At 49.3% G+C, this 18,187-nt stretch overlaps 1 protein-coding gene across 1 annotated transcript; it reads left to right on the top strand.

The window, feature by feature from the left end:
- The first annotated feature begins 2,053 nt into the window (after positions 1-2,053).
- LOC118839483 (aflatoxin B1 aldehyde reductase member 4-like) lies at positions 2,054-16,675 on the top strand. The gene is made up of 7 exons (XM_036746952.1): positions 2,054-2,463; positions 8,966-9,153; positions 11,521-11,625; positions 12,112-12,208; positions 12,651-12,750; positions 13,840-13,969; positions 16,239-16,675. Exons 1-7 carry the CDS (start codon positions 2,118-2,120, stop codon positions 16,398-16,400), a joined length of 1,128 nt encoding a protein of 375 aa, XP_036602847.1. The 5' UTR covers positions 2,054-2,117; the 3' UTR covers positions 16,401-16,675.
- The last annotated feature ends 1,512 nt before the right edge of the window (positions 16,676-18,187 follow it).

The following is an 18,187-nucleotide window of genomic DNA, read 5'->3' as shown; positions in this document are numbered from 1 at the left end:
CCCTGTCTCTTCATTGTTCCTGATCGGGTTCCCCACTGGCGGGAGACCCCTCCCTGAGCACTCTATAAAGCTAGCCATTTAAGTTATCATTCAAATCTATAAGAACAAGGCCATCTCCCGGTGTTGGGTCATTTTTCAGTCGTGTCCAATTCTTTGTGACCCCATTTAGGGTTTCTTAGCAGAGATGTTGGGGTTCTCCAGTTCATTTTTCAGATATGGAGACTGAGGCAAACAGTGGTAAGCCACTTGCCCAGAGTCACATAGCTAGTAAGTGTTGGAGGCCAGTTCTGAATTCGGGAAGATGAGTCTTTCTGATTCTAGGCCCAGCACTCTGTGCACTTTGCCACCTAGATTTCCCAGCAGGTCATGGTCAAATGATATGAACAGGCAGACTGAAAAATACATGCAAGCTATCAAACACCATGTAAAAATATTCCAAATACCCAATAATAACAGAAATGCATACTAAGTCAACTCTGAAATTTTCACCTCATGCCTATCAGATTTGGGGAAAAAAAGGCCAATTGTTGGAAGGGCTATGGAAAGAAAAGCACACTGATATATTATTATTGGAGCTGGGAATTGCTTCAAGTATTCTGGAAAGCAGTTTGGAATTATAATCCAAAAGTTACTTTAACTGTGAATACCCTGTACTCTAAAAAGATCAAAGACCAAAGGAAAGGCCCCACATGGAGAAAAATGTTTACAATGGAACTTTCTGTTTTAATAAACACCCTTTCGGGGAATGGCCGAACACAGTATCATATATGAATGTAATGGAATATTATTGTGCCCTAAGGGAAAAAAGAAAGGGTTAGAGTCAGAGAAATCTGGGAACGCTCCTATGAACTGATGCAAACTGAAGCAAGGAGAACCAGGAAAATAATTTATACAATGACAAGATTGTAAAGGGGAACAACTTTGAAAGACTTAAGAACTCTGACCCATTCAATGACCATCCACCATTCCAATGCTATGATAGAGATGCTTCCCACCTTCTGAGAGACCAGTGATGGACTTCATAGGAGTAGGAGGCATACATTTTCTGATAAGGCCCATGTCTGGGGCATTTTTTTTTTCTTGACTATATTTACTGTTAGGGGGTGGGAAGAAAATGTTGTTTAGGTTTTTTTTTGGGGGGGAGTTATGAGTGAAGGAGAAGGGAGTAATAGTGGTTCCCTAAATAATGAAATATTTGCAGTATACAGAGAAGAAAGCAGAAGGAAATAGAGCTACCGATAAATAGAACAGGATTGGAATTACCCTATTCTATATTAAAAACAATGTCTTACATAATTGAAATTTGTGGTTTTACATGTACTTCTCTTTCTCTGTTCTTTTTCTGTAGACATGATCATGTTTGTTGATGTTTGTCAAGTTCATAATAATTTTAAAAGATTTTACATCACGGTTTTCCGGATTTTTTGATCGACACCAGGTATTGCCACACCATCGATATCTCCCCCTGCATCTCTCCCTCCACTGATCGTTATAGTCACACTCATTACTTTCTTGCTTGGCTGATGGAAGGGAGGGGGGCAATGAGGGTGACTGGACATGAGGCTCAGGACTCCTGGGACCCCAGAACTGTTCTCCCACTCTTGTTAGATTACTGTGTCCCTTCCAGGGGGATAAATGATAACCTAGCCTGGAAGCTTCAGTCCTTCCCTGCCCAGGACTCTGTGACTCCAAGCTGGGACCGGGACAAACAAGACCTAGGTTGGAATCGAAGCTCAGGGCGACCCCGGGCAAATGGCTTTCTGTCCCTGAGCCTGTTTCCTCCTATGAAAAAAGGAGAACGTTGGACCAGAGGCTCCCTTTGGGCTGCTTCCAGCTCCAGATGCCGGGAAAACGGAGAAGGCTCAGGGTGGGAGCGGGGCGGTTGCACGCACCGCCCAGTACCAACGCCTTCTGCCAGGACCACTCCAGTCCAAAGAGAATCCGAGCCTGGTCGCGAAGGATGCCGGGCTCTACCTTCCCCGGCCGCGCAGCGCCCCTTGCAGACGGTCCCTGAGTGCGAGCCATCTCTGCTCTCGCCCCTCCCTCCCCGAGACTGCTGATGACGTCACGGGCGGGCGGAGCTTCGTCACGCAGACCGCGGCGTCCCCTCCCCCCAGATGCTGAGCGTCCTGTCTCGTGCTGTGGCTCGCGCCGCCGCCCGCTGCCGATCTTCCCGCGGAACCGCCGGTGCCCGCAGCCCTAGTGCCCCCGCAGTCGCCGCCGCCGCCGCGATGTCCCGCGCCGCCCACGTCGCCTCCTCGGCGGCCCGGGCCCTGCCGGCCTCCGTGCTGGGCACCATGGAGATGGGCCGGCGCATGGACGGGTCAGCCAGTGCCGCCGCCGTGCACGCCTTCCTGGAGCGCGGCCACCGCGAGCTGGACACGGCCTTCATGTACAGCGACGGCCAGTCCGAGAGTATCGTGGGCAGCATGGGCCTGGGGTTGGGGGACGGCGGCAGCAAAGGTAAGGCGGCCGGACTCCCAGCCTTCCGGGGCCCGTGCCACCTGCCGACCCCACAGGCTTGCGATCTGGGGCATGCGCCCTGGAGCCCTTGACCTGCGCTGCGGGTCCCTAATCTCCGCAATCCCATCCATCCCCGTGCACCCTACCCAAAGACCGTGAACCTTGACCTCCAAATGTTGTCATTTAGGGCATGGAACCCCTAATCTGAGGTGTGGGCCCCTAATCTTTGCAATCCCATTCATCCCCATGCAGCCCTACCCAGAGACCATGAACCCCGACCTCTAAATGTTGTAATTGAGGGCTTCATCTTGGAACCCTTGACCTGAGGTGTGGGGCCCTAATCTCTGCAATTCATCCATCTCCATGCAACCCTATCCAGAAGCAATGAACCCCGACCTCTAAATGTTGCAATTTAGGGCATGAATCCTTCGACCCTTGATCTGGCAAATTCTGTTCCCACCCAGTGTTCCCCCTGCCCCCACTCCTCCTTTGTTCTTCTGGTGAAACCTCTGACCTCATGACAGTCAGCAGCTCTCCAGGTGGTTTGCCAGATACCTTGTACTCTCAGAAGTTCCCTGTCCCTGACTCTAGGAACCTTGATAGATGGGCCCAAGCATCGATTGGATCCCAATAGTGGCCATGCATCAGCTAATTTAATAAGCCCCCTTTGCTCCAAAGTATGTCCTCATTACCTCCTCTCCCCCATCAGTTGAGGTTCCTGTGTGTTTGTGGCGGGGTGCACACAGGCAGCCAAGATGGAGGCCAAGGCCTTTGGCTCAGGCTCTCCTTGTTCATTACATGCATGCTTGGTTCTGGAATTTGGACAAATTAGTCCACTTGTGACTTTCCACAGAGGTGGGTAACTATTCCTGTTACTCATTCCCAGGCTTGTGATTGTTTAAGGCCTCCATTGGGGGAGGGGGAGAGCCTCAGGGTGGGTCTTCCCTGCCCTGGATAGGGTTTGGAGGGCCCAACCTTTCAGCAGAGGATCCATGTCATCCCGTTCACACTGACCTTTCCACTCTGTCTCAGACTGTCCCTCCAGTAAATAGCTTCCCTGAGCCTTCTCAAATTTTTAAAATGCCAGAGCTGGAAGAAACCTCAGAACCCAGACTGCTGCCAGGCTGTCAGAGAACGTTAAGGTCTGTGAGGGACCTTAGAGATGATTTCACCCAGCCCCTTTATTGTAAAGAGAAGAAAACTGAGGTCCAGAGAATGAAATGGCCTTGTCTGAGGTCACACAGTGAATGTATAGATGGGGCTGGAACCTAGGTCTCTTCACTTGCAGTGCAGGGTTCATTCTATCACATTGTGCCTTCTATCACTGTTTTGAATTTGACTTTTTCCCCTTGGATTAAGCTTTGTAGTGCTATCCATGTGTTATCTTACGTGAGCCTCCCAACAGTCCTGGGAGGTAGGAGCCATAATCATCCTTATTTTCAGGGGAAGAAACTGGCCGAGTAAAGTGCCTTTTGCCCAGGGTATCACAGTAAGGTGTCAGAATTTGAACTCAGGTTTTCCCAATTCCAAGTCCAACATTCTAGCTATCCACTTTGCCATCTAGCTTCCTGTAATAGCAGAATGAGTGCTGGTTTTGGATTTGAGAAATCTAGGTTCAAGTACCATCTCTGCTACTTTCTACCTCAGTTCACCTGTCTGGGCATAGATAGGATCATTGATTTAGAGATTGAGTGGTCTTTAGTGGTCATGTGGTCCAACCCCCACATTTTACAGATAGGAAACTGAAGCCCAGGGGGATTAAATGACCTTCTCAGAGTCACACAGCTACTGAATGTCCTAGTTAGGGTTTGAACCTAGATCTTCCTGACTCCCAGTCCAGGGTTCTAGTTTATTCATCTTTAAATTAATAGTTTTGGACCAGATGGCCTCAAAAGTCACTTCCAACTCTAGACCTGTGCTCAGTTTCTATCTTCTTTCATTGCCCTTTAACCCCCTCCCTCCCTTCCTCCACCTCCACTTCTCAGATTCCCCAGATTGTACCCAGAAGCAAAGTTCATTAGTAGAGGTGGTGGAATTCCTGGCTTGGGGTAGAGGAGGGAGGGGGGAGAGGATGATATTCAGTACAGGAAATCACTAAATTCTTCCATCCTAAGCCAGAGTGGGGTCAGGTGTGAAAAGCACATAATAAAAATTAAACCTCATTCCAATTTAGAATTCTTAGATCAGGGCTGAACTTGATATGTGTCCTCTCCTGTTTTCCATCCCCCTCCCTCTTCCCCTCCAGCTCCCCTTTTGATTGGAGCAGGTTAATGTAGAACCGAAAGGACCCTATTGGTCATCTAATCCTCTAGCTCCTTCCTTTTATGAATAAAGAAATAGGGAAATAGGTCCAGCGAAGTGACTTGCCACAGTTCATGCAGCTAGTAAGATGGTTGGAATGAGAACCAGAGAAGCAGCTGGCCTGATCGAATTGAGCATGTTGTATTGGGCCCCAGTGGAACTGGCTTATATTCTGCTTTGTACTGCTCTCAAAACTGACTCTGGCTTAGTGGGCCTTGCATTCTCCAGGACCTCGCACCCAGCCCAGTTCTCTCTAGACTCTTTTCTTTAATTGATGGGTTTGCTTGCTTTCCCCCAACCTACACTCACTTTGGCAGGTTGGAGTGGTGCTGTCAGGGGGATGGACGCCTGGCTGCCATTCAGAATACACCTACTACTTGCCAATCTAGTTCATAACGCATCAGTGGGCTCCCCATTTATATAAATATCAGTCAGCATCACACCGTTGAATCTTGTTAGCCAGAGTTATTAAGTGCCTGCAGTGTGCCAAGCACTGTGCTAAGTACTTGAGGATACAAAAAAAAAAAAAAGACAAGACAGCCCCTGCCCTCATGGAGCTTATAGTCTAAGGGGGAGGCAACATGCAAAAATTATGTACACACAAGAGAAACACAGACTCGTTGCAGATGATCAACAGAGGGAAGCCTGAGCATTAAACATGCAACATTAGCTAAATGATAAAGCGAAAGCAAGAATAATCGCATCTACTCATTAGAACGCAAGGACAGGAATAAATATTTACTCAGTAGAAGGCAGAAGCCGGGATAATTTCAACATTTACTCGATTATAACGTGAAGAAATTACAATAATTACTCGATTGAAACATTTATTAAATAATTATAACGTTTACTCGATAGAAAGCAAAACCACAGATAATCAAAATATAACCATTTATGCACAAACCTGCGTCATACTCTTCCCCCACAGCACACACTATCTGTTAGGGAGAGTGGACATACAATGGAACCCGACAGGGAGGCACATAGGTTTCTCTGCTCAAGTTGGAAGTAGCTCAAAGGGCAGCTAGGTGGCGCAGTGAGTAGTGCACTGGCCCTGGAGTCAGGAGGACCTGAGTTCAAATCCGGCCTCAGACACTTGACACACTTACTAGCTGTGTGACTTTGGGCAAGTCACTTAACTACAATTGCCCAACCTTCCCTCCTCCAAACAAAACAAAAAACAGGAAGTAGCTCAAGACCCTAGACAGTCGGCCTTGATGTCCTTGATCTCTTTAGAGGACAGCACCACAGAGAACTGCTTCTCTGCTCTCTGCTGGCCTTCTGGTCCTCTCAGCTCTTCTGCTGGGCCAAGTTACTTCCCTGTTCTTCTCAGGCTGCTGAAGTTAGTATCAAGCTCTTTTAGACGCTCCATCTCTCCGCTGTAGGCATTTTCTCTGGCTATCCCCCATGCCTAGAATATTCCCCTACCTCCATTCGATTATAAGTTCCTTGAAGGCAGGAACTGTCTGTTGCCTCTTTTTGTATCTGTGGCATAGTACAATGCCTGGCACATAGTAGGCACTAAGTAAATGTTGATTGATTGATTGATTTTAAGATACAGCCACTCTTGGTAGGTTCCTGAAAAAGTGTTAAGCTGTTTCTTTCAGTGACAGTAGTTAGCTTAGTTCAGAGAAATGTCAAGCTCCTTAGATCTCTGAGGCTTTGAGAAGTTTTTCCCTCCCAAGCTATAGAAAGCAATAAGACTTCATAACCTTTCCTAGCCAGTTCTTCAGATAGCAAGGAATTCCCTTTTTTTCTCTTAGCCTTCAAGCAAAGTCATGCTTCTCCGTTTGTCATAATTAACTGCAAAGCAGACACAATGCTTGTCTTTTCCCCTCAGTTTCTCCCTTTCAGAGGACAGTAAAAGATAACCCAGCTAAGCCTCTGTAAAGTTCCCTCCTCTGGTAGTATACGATGCTGGGGCAGCACTGCCTTTCTCTGACCTGTCAGCTCTCCGTGAAGCAGTGCCTCCTTTCTAATCAGCACAGTTCCCGACAAAATGGATGCAAAGTCTGTTTCTCAGCTCAGCCCTCGTGAGCATTTGTACTGTAATATAAGCTGCCTTTCCTAAGTCTTATGTTCTCACCCCTCCTGCTGTCAGCTTCCTCTCCTGTTGTATCATTATCTGGTGGTCTCCTGTCCTTCATCTAAGCATTGGAATCAGGGCCTGCTAATAGGCAGTGACCCATCTTTAACTTATGTGAAACTCAAAATACCCACCTTTCTGTTAGGTATGAATACAATTGCCATGTATTCCCTAAACAGTTATTTGAGTCATAGTTTCTCATTTGAATCCTTCCAAATTCTGAAAATAGTTTCATTTATTGGTGGTCTTCTGAATGGTTTGTCTCAAACATTTTTTAATCTGGGGGCTAGTGTTTCTTATCAAGTTGACTTATCAGAATTCCTTACACATATTTTTCTTCCTTTATGAAAGGAACAGTGTCTTACACTTGACTGTCTCATTCTCTTGTCGGAAGAGGGGGATGAAAAGGATATATCAGGTTACAACCTCACAATGCAGTGGTAAGGGCCTTGGACTTGGAGTCAGAAGATGTGGGCTAAGCTCCCTGCTTTGTGACACCATGTCACCTCTTGGAGGGCTCAGTTTCTTCATGTGAAAAATGGGTGTAATAATTGAATGTGAAGATGACTTGGAGGTGGTGTGGTATCCGGGAAAGGATCCAGGTTTTAGAAGGTTACAGGACCCTGAGATGGCCAGTTTACAGTTGGAAGGGCATTAACAGAACATCTGATTGAACCTCTTCATTTTACAAATGAGGGAATTGAGGCCTATAGGAGTTAGGTTACTTGCCTGAGGTGACATGACGTAGTAAGTGGCGGAGCCAGGATTGGAAATCAAGGCCTCTGACTCCAAGTCCAACCTTCTTGCCCTGCCCCACCATGCTTCTCATGAAACCTGAGTTCAAGTTCCCACTGTCCCTGTGTGACTTGCTCAAACCCCTTCCTTTCTGTAGGCCCCAGTTTTCTCCTTTGTAATGAGAGGGTCAGACTAGATGCTCTCAGAGTCCTATTCCAGCTCAGACATTGTTTGGTTTGTGAAAAGAGCAGCCTGCTACAGTTTTCAGATGGGGAAATTAGAGCTATCTATAGTTGTATAAAAGGATGCTCTGGGTCACTATTGTTTGGAGAGATGCAAATCAAAACAACTCTGAGGCACCACATCACACCTGTCAGATTGGCTAACATGACAGAACAGGAAAGTGACAGATGATGGAAAAGATGTGGGAAATTGGAACACTAATGCATTGTTGGTGGAGTTGTGAACTGGTCTGGCCGTTCTGGAGAGCATTTTGGAACTGCTCAGGGGGCTGTAAAACTGTACATACCCTTTGACCCAGCAATATCGCTTCTAGGTCTGTATCCCAAAGAGATCATAAAAATGGGAAAAGGACCCACATGTACAAAAATATTTATAGCAGCTCTTTTTGTGGTGATCAAGAATTGGAAATTGAGGGGATACCCATCAATTTGGGAATGACTGAACTAGTTATCATATATGAATGTAGTGGAATACTATCGTGCTGTTAGAAATGATGAGCAGGAGGACTTCAGAAAAACCTGGAAAGACATGTATGAACTGATGCAGAGTGAAGGAAGCAGAACCAGAACATTGTACACAGTAAGAGCAACATTGTGCAGTGACCAGCTTTGATAGACTTGGCTCTTCTGAGCAATGCAATGATCTAAGACATTTCCAAAAGACTCATGATGGAAAACGTTGTCCGCAACCAGAGAAAGAACTGTGGAGTCTGAATGCAGATGGAAGCAGACTATTTGCTCTTTTTTTGTTGTTTTGTTTTATTTCTTCTTTCTCGTGGTTCTGATTCTTCTTTACATCATGACTAATGTGGAAAATATGCTTAATATGAATGTATATGTAGAACCTATGTCAGATTTCATGATGTCTTGGGGACAGGAGAGTAGAGGGAGGGGAAGAAAATTTAGAACTCAAAATCTTACAGAAGTGGACATTGAAAACTAAAAATAAATTAATTAATTTAAAAAAGAAAAAAGAGAGAGAAAAGAGCAGCCTGCTTGCTAGGAAAAGCACATGGTCAGCTGGGAAGAGCAGAGATGTACCTTGCTGGATTCAGGGCTACGCAGAGGATTTACTCTGTTTGTTGAATTACAGTGAACTGAATTTCAGCCACCACCTACCACTTTTTTTTTCCTTAAGCTAAAATTGCCACCAAGGCCAATCCCTGGGATGGGAAGTCTCTGAGGCCTGAAAGTGTACGTTCCCAGCTGGAGACCTCCCTGCAGCGGCTACAGTGCACCCGAGTGGATCTCTTCTACCTGCATGCACCAGACCACAACACACCCGTGGAGGAGACACTGCAGGCCTGCAATGAGCTACACCGGGAGGTGAGAGAGGACATGTCAGAGCCGGGAGGGCCCTTAGAACACAGGATGTCAGAGCCGGGAGGGCCCTTAGAACCCAGGATGTCAGAGCTGGGAGGGTCCTTAGAACACAGTATGTCAGAGCTGGGAGGGCCCTTAGAACACAGGATGTCAGAGCTGGGAGGGCCCTTAGAACACAGGATGTCAGAGCTGGGAGGGACGTTAGGACAGAGGATGTCAGGGGTGGTAGGGCCCTTAGAACACAATGTCAGAAGTGGGAGGGCCTTAGAACACAATGTCAGAGCTGGGAGGCCCCTTACAACATAGGATGTCAGAGCTGGAAGGGGCCTTAGAACAAAATGTCAGAGCTCAGAGGGGCCTTAGAACACAGGATGTCAGAGCTGGGAGGACCCTTAGAACACAGAATGTCAGAGCTGGGAGGGGCCTTAGAACACAGGATGTCAGGGGTGAGAGGGATCTTAGAACACAGGATGTCAGAGCTGGGAGTAGCCTTAGAACACAGGATGTCAGAGCAGGGAGGGGCCTGAGAACCCAGGATGTCAGGGGTGGGAGGGGCCTTAGAACACAGGATGTCAGAGCTGGGAGGACCCTTAGAACACAGGATATCAGAGCTGGGAGGCCCCTTAGAACACGGGATGTCAGGGGTGAGAGGGATCTTAGAACACAGGATGTCAGAGCTGGGAGGGCCCTTAGAACACAGGATGTCAGAGCTGGGAGGGACGTTAGGACAGAGGATGTCAGGGGTGGTAGGGCCCTTAGAACACAGAATGTCAGAGCTGGGAGGGCCCTCAGAACACAATGTCAGAGCTCAGAGGGCCCTTAGAACATAGGATGTGAGAGGTGGGAGGGATCTTAGAACACAGAATGTCAGAGCTGGGAGGGGCCTTAGAACACATGATGTCAGGGATGGGAGGGTCCTTAGAACACAAGATGTCAGAGCTGGGAGGGTCCTTAGAACACAGGATGTCAGAGCTGGGAGGGCCCTTAGAACACAGGATGTCAGAGCTGGGAGGGGCCTTAGAACACAATGTCAGAGCCGGGAGGGGCCTTAGAACACAGATGTGAGAGCCAGGAGGGTCCTTAGAACACAGATGTCAGAGCTGGGAGGGGCCTTAGAACACAGGATGTTAGAGCTGGGAGGGTCCCTTAGAACACAGGATGTCAGAGCAGGGAGGGTCCTTAGAACACAGGATGTCAGAGCTGGGAGGGTCCTTAGAACACAGGATGTCAGAGCTGGGAGGGCCCTTAGAACACAGGATGTCAGAGCTGGGAGGGCCCTTAGAACACAGGATGTCAGAGCCGGGAGGGGCCTTAGAACACAGGATGTCAGAGCCGGGAGGGGCCTTAGAACACAGGATGTCAGAGCCGGGAGGGCCCTTAGAACACAGGATGTCAGAGCCGGGAGGGGCCTTAGAACACAGGATGTGAGAGGCGGGAGGGCCTTAGAACACAGATGTCAGAGCCGGGAGGGGCCTTAGAACACAGATGTCAGAGCCGGGAGGGGCCTTAGAACACAGGATGTCAGAGCCGGGAGGGGCCTTAGAACACAGGATGTCAGAGCCGGGAGGGCCCTTAGAACACAGGATGTCAGAGCCGGGAGGGCCCTTAGAACACAGGATGTCAGAGCCGGGAGGGGCCTTAGAACACAGTATGTCAGAGCCGGGAGGGGCCTTAGAACACAGTATGTCAGAGCCGGGAGGGGCCTTAGAACACAGGATGTCAGAGCCGGGAGGGCCCTTAGAATCCAGGATGTCAGAGCCGGGAGGGGCCTTAGAACACAGGATGTGAGAGCCGGGAGGGCCCTTAGAACACAATGTCAGAGCTGGGAGGGGCCTTAGAACACAATGTCAGAGCTGGGAGGGGCCTTAGAACACAGGATGTCAGAGCTGGGAGGGTCCTTAGAACACAGGATGTCAGAGCTGGGAGGGTCCTTAGAACACAGGATGTCAGAGCTGGGAGGGTCCTTAGAACATAGGATGTGAGAGGTGGGAGGGGCCTTAGAAAACAGGATGTCAGAGCTGGGAGGGCCCTTAGAACACAGAATGTCAGGGGTGAGAGGGATCTTAGAACACAGGATGTCAGAGCTAGAGAGGCCTTAGAGTATCAATCAGTCATTCAAGATTATTTATTAACCACCTGCTGTGTGCCAGGCACTGTGCTAGAGCTGGAGATGAAACAGTTCCTACTCACAAAGATATTCTAATTGCCTTTTAATAGGGGAAGCAAGTACAGGTAAAAATAGAAGGACAACTTCTTAGAGCAGGGGCCCAGCCCTGACCTGATGATTCTCTCCCTGTCCCCCTTCCTCTCCCTCCCCCTTTTCCTTTTTCCTCTCTCCCCCCTCCCTCTTTCTCTCTTTGTTCCCTGCAGGGTAAGTTTGTAGAGCTGGGCCTCTCTAACTATGCCTCCTGGGAAGTAGCTGAAATCTGCACCCTCTGCAAGAAAAATGGCTGGGTCATCCCCACTGTGTACCAGGTGAGCACCTGTCTGAGCCTGGGATGTTGCTTGGCCTCCTGGGGGCCCTTCTTGGTCACTGGGTTCACCTGGCCCCAGGGGCAGGGAGCTTTTCTGCCATTGAGGTCATAGAGTATCATCCCCATAGGAACTTGAGAGATCATCTCATCAGCCCCTCATTTTACAGGAGAGGAAATGCAGGACCAGAGGAGGGAGAGCCTGGCCCCAGTCACAAAGCTAGTAAATGGCCAAGCTGGGACATGGATCTAGGGCTCTGACTCCCAGTGCTTTGTGGTAGAAAGAATGCTAGCAGGCTTTGGAAACAGAAGAACTGGATTCAGATCCTGACCCTGCCACTTCCTACCTAGTAACTTATCTGTAAAGTGAATAAGTTGGATTGGCCCTCCAGCTATCGAGCTTTGCCCTTGACCTCTCCTGACCTGGGCTTGTTTGGGGGGTTGTCCCTTCCCTGAGCTTCCCTGATTGTGCTTTCCCACCTCCTCACAGGGCATGTATAATGCCACCACCAGGCAAGTGGAGACAGAACTGTTGCCCTGCCTACGTCACTTTGGAATGCGGTTCTATGCCTACAACCCTTTGGCTGGTATGAGGAAAAGTGGGGAGGGGAACCCAAAGTCTCTGGAATGGGATAATAGAATGAGGACATGAAATCAAGAGATCTGGGTTCCAGTCTGGGCTTTGATACTTGTTAGCTGTGTGTCCGTGGGCAAACTGCAACCATCCAAATAGAGGAAGTACTGTGCACTATCTCCAGGAGTGATTTTGTGGAGGCCACTTTTTAAAGTCTAAGAGTGCTCCAGGAATCTGGGTTTGGTTATCTTGTGGGTCCAGCTGGGTAGTGGGATGCAGATGGTGTCCATCGGTGCTGGTGGGAGTGAACATGGGGCCTGATTCAGTCCCTCTCTGTTTGGGCCCAAGTTGAAATGTACATTCCCCCCACCCTTCACAGCCCCGACTTGTGGCTGAGCTCTCAGCCCTTAGCCCTGGTGGACTCCCTGAGATCTCATTGTCCTGTCTCTCCTCAGGTGGCCTCCTGACTGGCAAGTACAAATATGAAGACAAAGACACAAAACAGCCTGAGGGCCGGTTCTTTGGGAATAGCTGGGCTGAGACCTACAGGAATCGGTGAGTTCCGCTCCCTGTGGGGGAAGCAGGGCAGAGGTGGGAGAGTGTTCTCAGGAGACCTGGCATCTTCCCATCTATAAAAATGGGCATGAGTCCCTGGCCCACCTTTCTGGGAAGCCATCCCACGTCTTAGAGGTTGAAGGCACCTTCAGTTCAATTCAGGCACTGTGCTAAGTGCTGGGGATACAAAGAGAGGCAAAAGACAGTCTCTGCCCTCAAGAAACTTACAGTCTAATGGGAAACAACATGCAAACAAATACATGCAAAGCAAGACATGTGTAGGATAAATAGGATATAATTAAAAGAGGTGAGCACCTTCAAGGCCATCTGGTCCAACCCAGACCTGAACAAGAGCCCCCTCAAATCCATCTCTGACAGGTGGATCTCCAGTCTCCATTTGCAGACCCCAGACCCCACCCCCCTCAGAAGCCCAGGCAGCCCCTTCCCCTTGCGGTCCCTTCTCTTTGTGAGGCAGACAAAATTGACCTATTTGGAACTGTCCACAGGACAGCCCCTCACATGTATGACAGGTGCTCTTGTGCCCTCCCAACTGCCCCCAAGTTTAGACCAAGCAGCCCCAGTTCTCCTAACCCTTCCTTGAGTGTCTGCCATGTCCTGGAGGGGCCTCCCCTTCCTCTGGACACTCAGTGTCCTTCCCAGAATGGGGCATGCAGTTGTAAAATGGGCCCTCTCGGGTGTCACTTGGGATGAGATGGGTGATTATGGGGACAAATGACCCCAGAGGAATGAAGGTCTTAGATAACATGTGCCCAAGGCCTGTGTCCTGTGCTCATGAATTGTTCATTGGGTGGTTGACTGAGCATAACCTGACACCACTTTGGGTACTTGGAATCTTCATTGGGGAAGTGCAGCCCCACTTGGTGGTTTACAGGGGACAGTACCTGTGGTCATCCTGTGAGTAGTGGCTGTTGGAGCCAGGACTGTAACTTGGCCTAGGCTGACTGACTCCATCTGGGCTCCTGTGATTGGGAGCCTGGGTTCTCTGCCAAGCTGAGCCACCACATAGGCCTTGCTGAGGCCACTCTGGGGGCACTGACCACTGAACTTCCCTCTGCCCATTTAACATAGCTTCTGGAAGGAGCATCACTTTCAAGCCATTGCTCTTGTGGAGAAAGCCCTGGCAGCAGCTTATGGGGCCAACCCTCCCAGCATGACCTCAGCAGCCCTCAGATGGATGTACCATCACTCCCAGCTCCAGGTAATGCCCCGGGAGCCCCAGGAACCCTTCCCTTCCTGTGAGTCTTGAGCCCTTTGGCTTTGATCTATTAATTTTAATACAGCTAACAAACAAACCACAAATGAATTATAGGAAAAGGATGTTTCCTGAAAACTTTTAGGCAAACCAACCCAAAAGATTAATAACAACCACCACAAATGTATATTGACTGACAGAGTGTTTCCTTGCATCATGTATAGGAGGGGGCCTTTGAAGGCCAGGGGCCAAGGACTTAACAAGCACCTACTATGTGCCAGGCACATAGCACTGGGGTTACAGAGAAAGGCAAAAGACAGCCCCTGGCCTGGAGGTGCTCCCAGGCTGCGTACTGCCGCTGTCGTCCATCCTGGGTCCCCTGAGGTGGGCGGCTGCTGTGATCAGGGTGTTTCTCTTATTCCCTGGGCTCTGGATCCCTCCACGGGCATCTTCCCATGCATCGTCATTGTTCTTAGCACCACAGCACATTCTATCCCCTTTGTCTTGTCAGATGGGATAAACAACTTCCTGGCTTCTGTGTCAGGAAGATCTGCGTTAGAATCCAGCCTGGTGTGGTTACTTATTATATGGCCATGGGCAGGATTGCGTAACCTCAGTGGGCCTTGGTCACCTCCTCTGAAAAATGGGGGTGATGATCCTCATGGAGACTCGGAGGGCCTGGGCTGCCAGTGCCTCACGGCGAGCAGTGGGAAGGATGACCTTTGAAAGCTGGGAGAGCTTATCCAGGAGCCTTCCTTGGACGTATCCCCAGCCCGCTTGTAATCACCAGGTGGGGCCCTGCAGTTGGGAGGCTTCTTAAAACTGGGGTCTATATTAGCAGCCCTGGAGCACCGATGGGAGCCTCCTGATGATGCTGAAGAGATGATAGAAATACAAATAACTGGGGTTTAGACAGCTGGGTGGCACAGTGGATGGAGTGCTGGGCCTAGACCCGAGTTCAAATCTGGCCTCAGACAGTTACTAGCTATGTGACCCTGGGCAAGTCATTGGATCTTTGTTTGCTGTAAGACATTGGAGAAGGAAATGACAAGCCATTCTTTTTTGGGGAGAGCGAGGTGGTGCAGTGGATAGATTATTGGACCAGGAGTCAGGGAGATTCTTCCTCCTGAGTTCAAATCCAACCTCAGACACTTGCCAGCTGTGCGACCCTGGGCAAGTCACTTCACCCTGTTTGCCTCAGTTTCCTCATCTGTCAAATGAGCTGGAGAAGAAAATGGCAAACCACTCCCATATCTCTGCCAAGAAAACCCTACATGGGGTCATGAAGAGTCAGACCCGACTGAACAACATGATTTGCAAAGTGCTTTACACGTTACCTCATTTGACCCTCAGCAGTTCTGTGAGGTAGGCATTCCTACTGCCCCCTTTTTACAGGTGAGGAAATTGAGGCAGACAGGTTAAATGACTTGTCCAGGGCCCCCATAGGTAATAAGTGTCTGAGGAATGATTGGAACTCAGGTCTCCCTGACCCCAGGTCTCATCCTCTCATCTACTGGGGCACCTACAAAAAGAAGTAAGAGACGTCTGTCCTCATGGAATCCTAGTGGGAGAGTCGGGGTGTCCCTCTGGAGCCAGCTCATAGCACCATTGCTAGATCTGGAGCCTGGGCATTAGTGATCATAAGTGCCGAGACATTTTTACAGCAACTCAGATACAAAGACCTCTTTTCTCAAACAGAGAGAGAACTGAGTCAAGTTTATAGAAATAAGAGCCGTTCCTCAGTTGATAAAATGGTCAAGGGATAAGAAGTGTTCAGACAAAGTCATCCAAGTTATCTATAATCATAGGAAAAAATGCCCTAATTCACTATTGATTAAAGAAATGCAAATTAAAAGGATTGGAAAAAGATTTTTGAGTGTGTGCATTTGTGACTCAGAAGTCAGCAAACGCTGTGATTTGCCTTCTGCCTCTATACCACTAGGCCCTACCCCCAGCAAGCTTGATTGTGTAGACAGAGAAAATGCTAATAAAATAGATTAAATTTAAAAGTGTATTGTTTAGCACATGTCCTAGCCAGGAGAGCTGGTTGTTAAACATTTTCCAGCATAAACTGGAATATCCATCCCCTGAGAGTTAGTTGATAAATGTTTACCAGAACACCCCCTACCACTGAGAGCTGGTTGTTAAACACTCACTAGGAAACATGCCACACACACCCCCCCACCCCCCATGGCTGTTAAATATTTACTCCTCCACCTCACCCCTCCCATATGACCCAAACATATACCTGGTTCTTTGCCTTCTCTCCTGACAGGGTGCCCATGGAGATGCTGTTATCCTGGGCATGTCCAGCCTGCAGCAGCTGCAGCAGAACATGGCAGCATCAGAGGAAGGCCCACTGGAGCCTGGGGTGGTGAAGGCCTTTGACCAGGCCTGGAACCTCGTCGCTCATGAATGTCCCAACTACTTCCGCTAGCTCTAGACCTGGGGGTGGAGAGAGGCCCCCTCATTGATCTTGGCTGTCTCCATGCTCTCGAGAGCCCCATCAGCCAGCCTTTGCCTTAATCTGCTGTAGCCTGAGCTCCATCTTTCATCAGATTGTCCCTCTTCTCTCAATCCTTGATTTTCTGTTCTCCCTCCTGGAGGTGAGACTTCTGGCTTTCTGCCCTGTTGGTCTTACTGTTGAGAAGGGTGAGGGCCAAGACCAGCTCTGTTCTGTCCCGTTGGAATAAAAGCCAATGTTGCACAAGAGAGTGGCCTGGAGTGAATTATGAATGGGGCTTTCCTGGGCTCTGGGGTTGGTTGGGTTCTTGGTAGGAAGGGGCCACCAAGGCAGGTCAGCAGCAGATCTGGTTCCCTTCTAAAGAGCAGGCTGCTGGTGGGTGCTGGGCGAGGAATGGAAGTCTCCATTGTAGAGTGGGGAGCCTCAGGCCTGATAACCCAGTCTGTGTCTGAATGAGGCTCCTCTGTGCAGTACAGTACCCACTCTGCTTCGCCCACATGAAATTTTAAGAGTCGTACCAGCTCCTGATCCTAAATGTGCCCCCCCCCCCCCGGCCTGCCCTCTGAGACCAGGCAGAGCAAGACTAATCCCTCCATGCCTGGCTGCCCTGGCCCATGCTGAGTCAGCCTTCCTGGCCAAGCAGCTGCAGTGACTTCACCCAGTTCTCTTTATGCTGCCACGGCCCAACCACTCACTGCTGCCTCCTCCTCTTTGCCAGGGAGAGCTGTTGCTACTTCCCTTTCTCCCCAAATGAGGAGAAAGGGAGTTTCATGGGGGTGGGGGCAACGGCAATGTGTGAGAAAATCACACCGAAGCAAACGTGGGTCTTTCGAATGGAGTAGAAAGTGCCTGAGATCTGGGTTCAAATTCTGACTCTTACCTCTACCGTGATCACAGAAATGCTGGGAAGCTCGCCTTTGCTCCTCTGAAAACCATGAGGGACACTTGTAGACCCCCATGAGCTGGTGAGTTGTGCCTGAAGGCAGGGAGCCCTGGACGTAACTGGAAAGACCAGAGTTCAATAGAAGCTTCAGCCACTAACAGTTCAGTCCTGGGTGGGTTAACTGGAAGGGGTTTCCCAGCTACCCAAACTAAGCAAGAAGAATGGTCCTAAGTAGCACCGGAGGTGGGGGTGGTACCTGTCAGACTGATCACAGGCCCCTTTAGACCAGCAGCCAGGAATAAGAAGAATGCTGGCAGCTAACATTCACGTGACACTTACTTTAAGCACTTTATAATTATGTCATTGAATTCTCCTAACGATCGATCCTAGGAAGTGGGTGCTGTTACTCCCATTTCAGATGAGGACAATGAGGCAAACAGGTAAAGTGACTTACCTGGGATCACACAGCTATTGGGTGTCTGAGCCCAGATCTGAACTCGGCTTCCTGACTCCTAAGTCCCTCGCTGCATCCAGAGCCTCCCAGCTGCCTCAGCAGAAACAGCAAGCCAGAGGCAGCGGACTGCTCAGCAGCGTGGTCATTCACTCATTTATGAAGTGGCCGATGTGTGTAAGAAGGTCATGACAAAATAGATCGGGACCGGAGTCTGTCTAGTCCAACCTTCCCATTTTACAAATGAGGAAACTGAGGCCAGGGAGGTTAATGACTTGTCCAAGGTCACACGTATCCTATGCCTCAGAGGCAGAGTTTGAACCTAGATCTGGTTCTCTGTACCGTTACTTAGTCTTAATCACTGAATGGGCTGTGCCTCACTCAAACCAAGACCTTTGCTTAGAAAGGCCAAGGTCTCCCACTACA

Source organism: Trichosurus vulpecula, chromosome 2 (genome assembly GCF_011100635.1).
Source record: "Trichosurus vulpecula isolate mTriVul1 chromosome 2, mTriVul1.pri, whole genome shotgun sequence".
Lineage (NCBI taxonomy): Eukaryota > Metazoa > Chordata > Mammalia > Diprotodontia > Phalangeridae > Trichosurus > Trichosurus vulpecula.
Note: the sequence above shows the minus strand (reverse complement) of the source record. Positions and strands in the feature narration are given on the sequence as shown.

Bases quoted from the DNA above. Each gene is read 5' to 3' on its own strand.
- LOC118839483 (XM_036746952.1), top strand. From the start codon at position 2,118: ATGCTGAGCGTCCTGTCTCGTGCTGTGGCTCGCGCCGCCGCCCGCTGC. The intron at 11,626-12,111 runs GTGAGCACCTGT...ACCTCCTCACAG, and splicing joins TCATCCCCACTGTGTACCAG to GGCATGTATAATGCCACCAC. The intron at 12,751-13,839 runs GTGAGTTCCGCT...CATTTAACATAG, and splicing joins GCTGAGACCTACAGGAATCG to CTTCTGGAAGGAGCATCACT.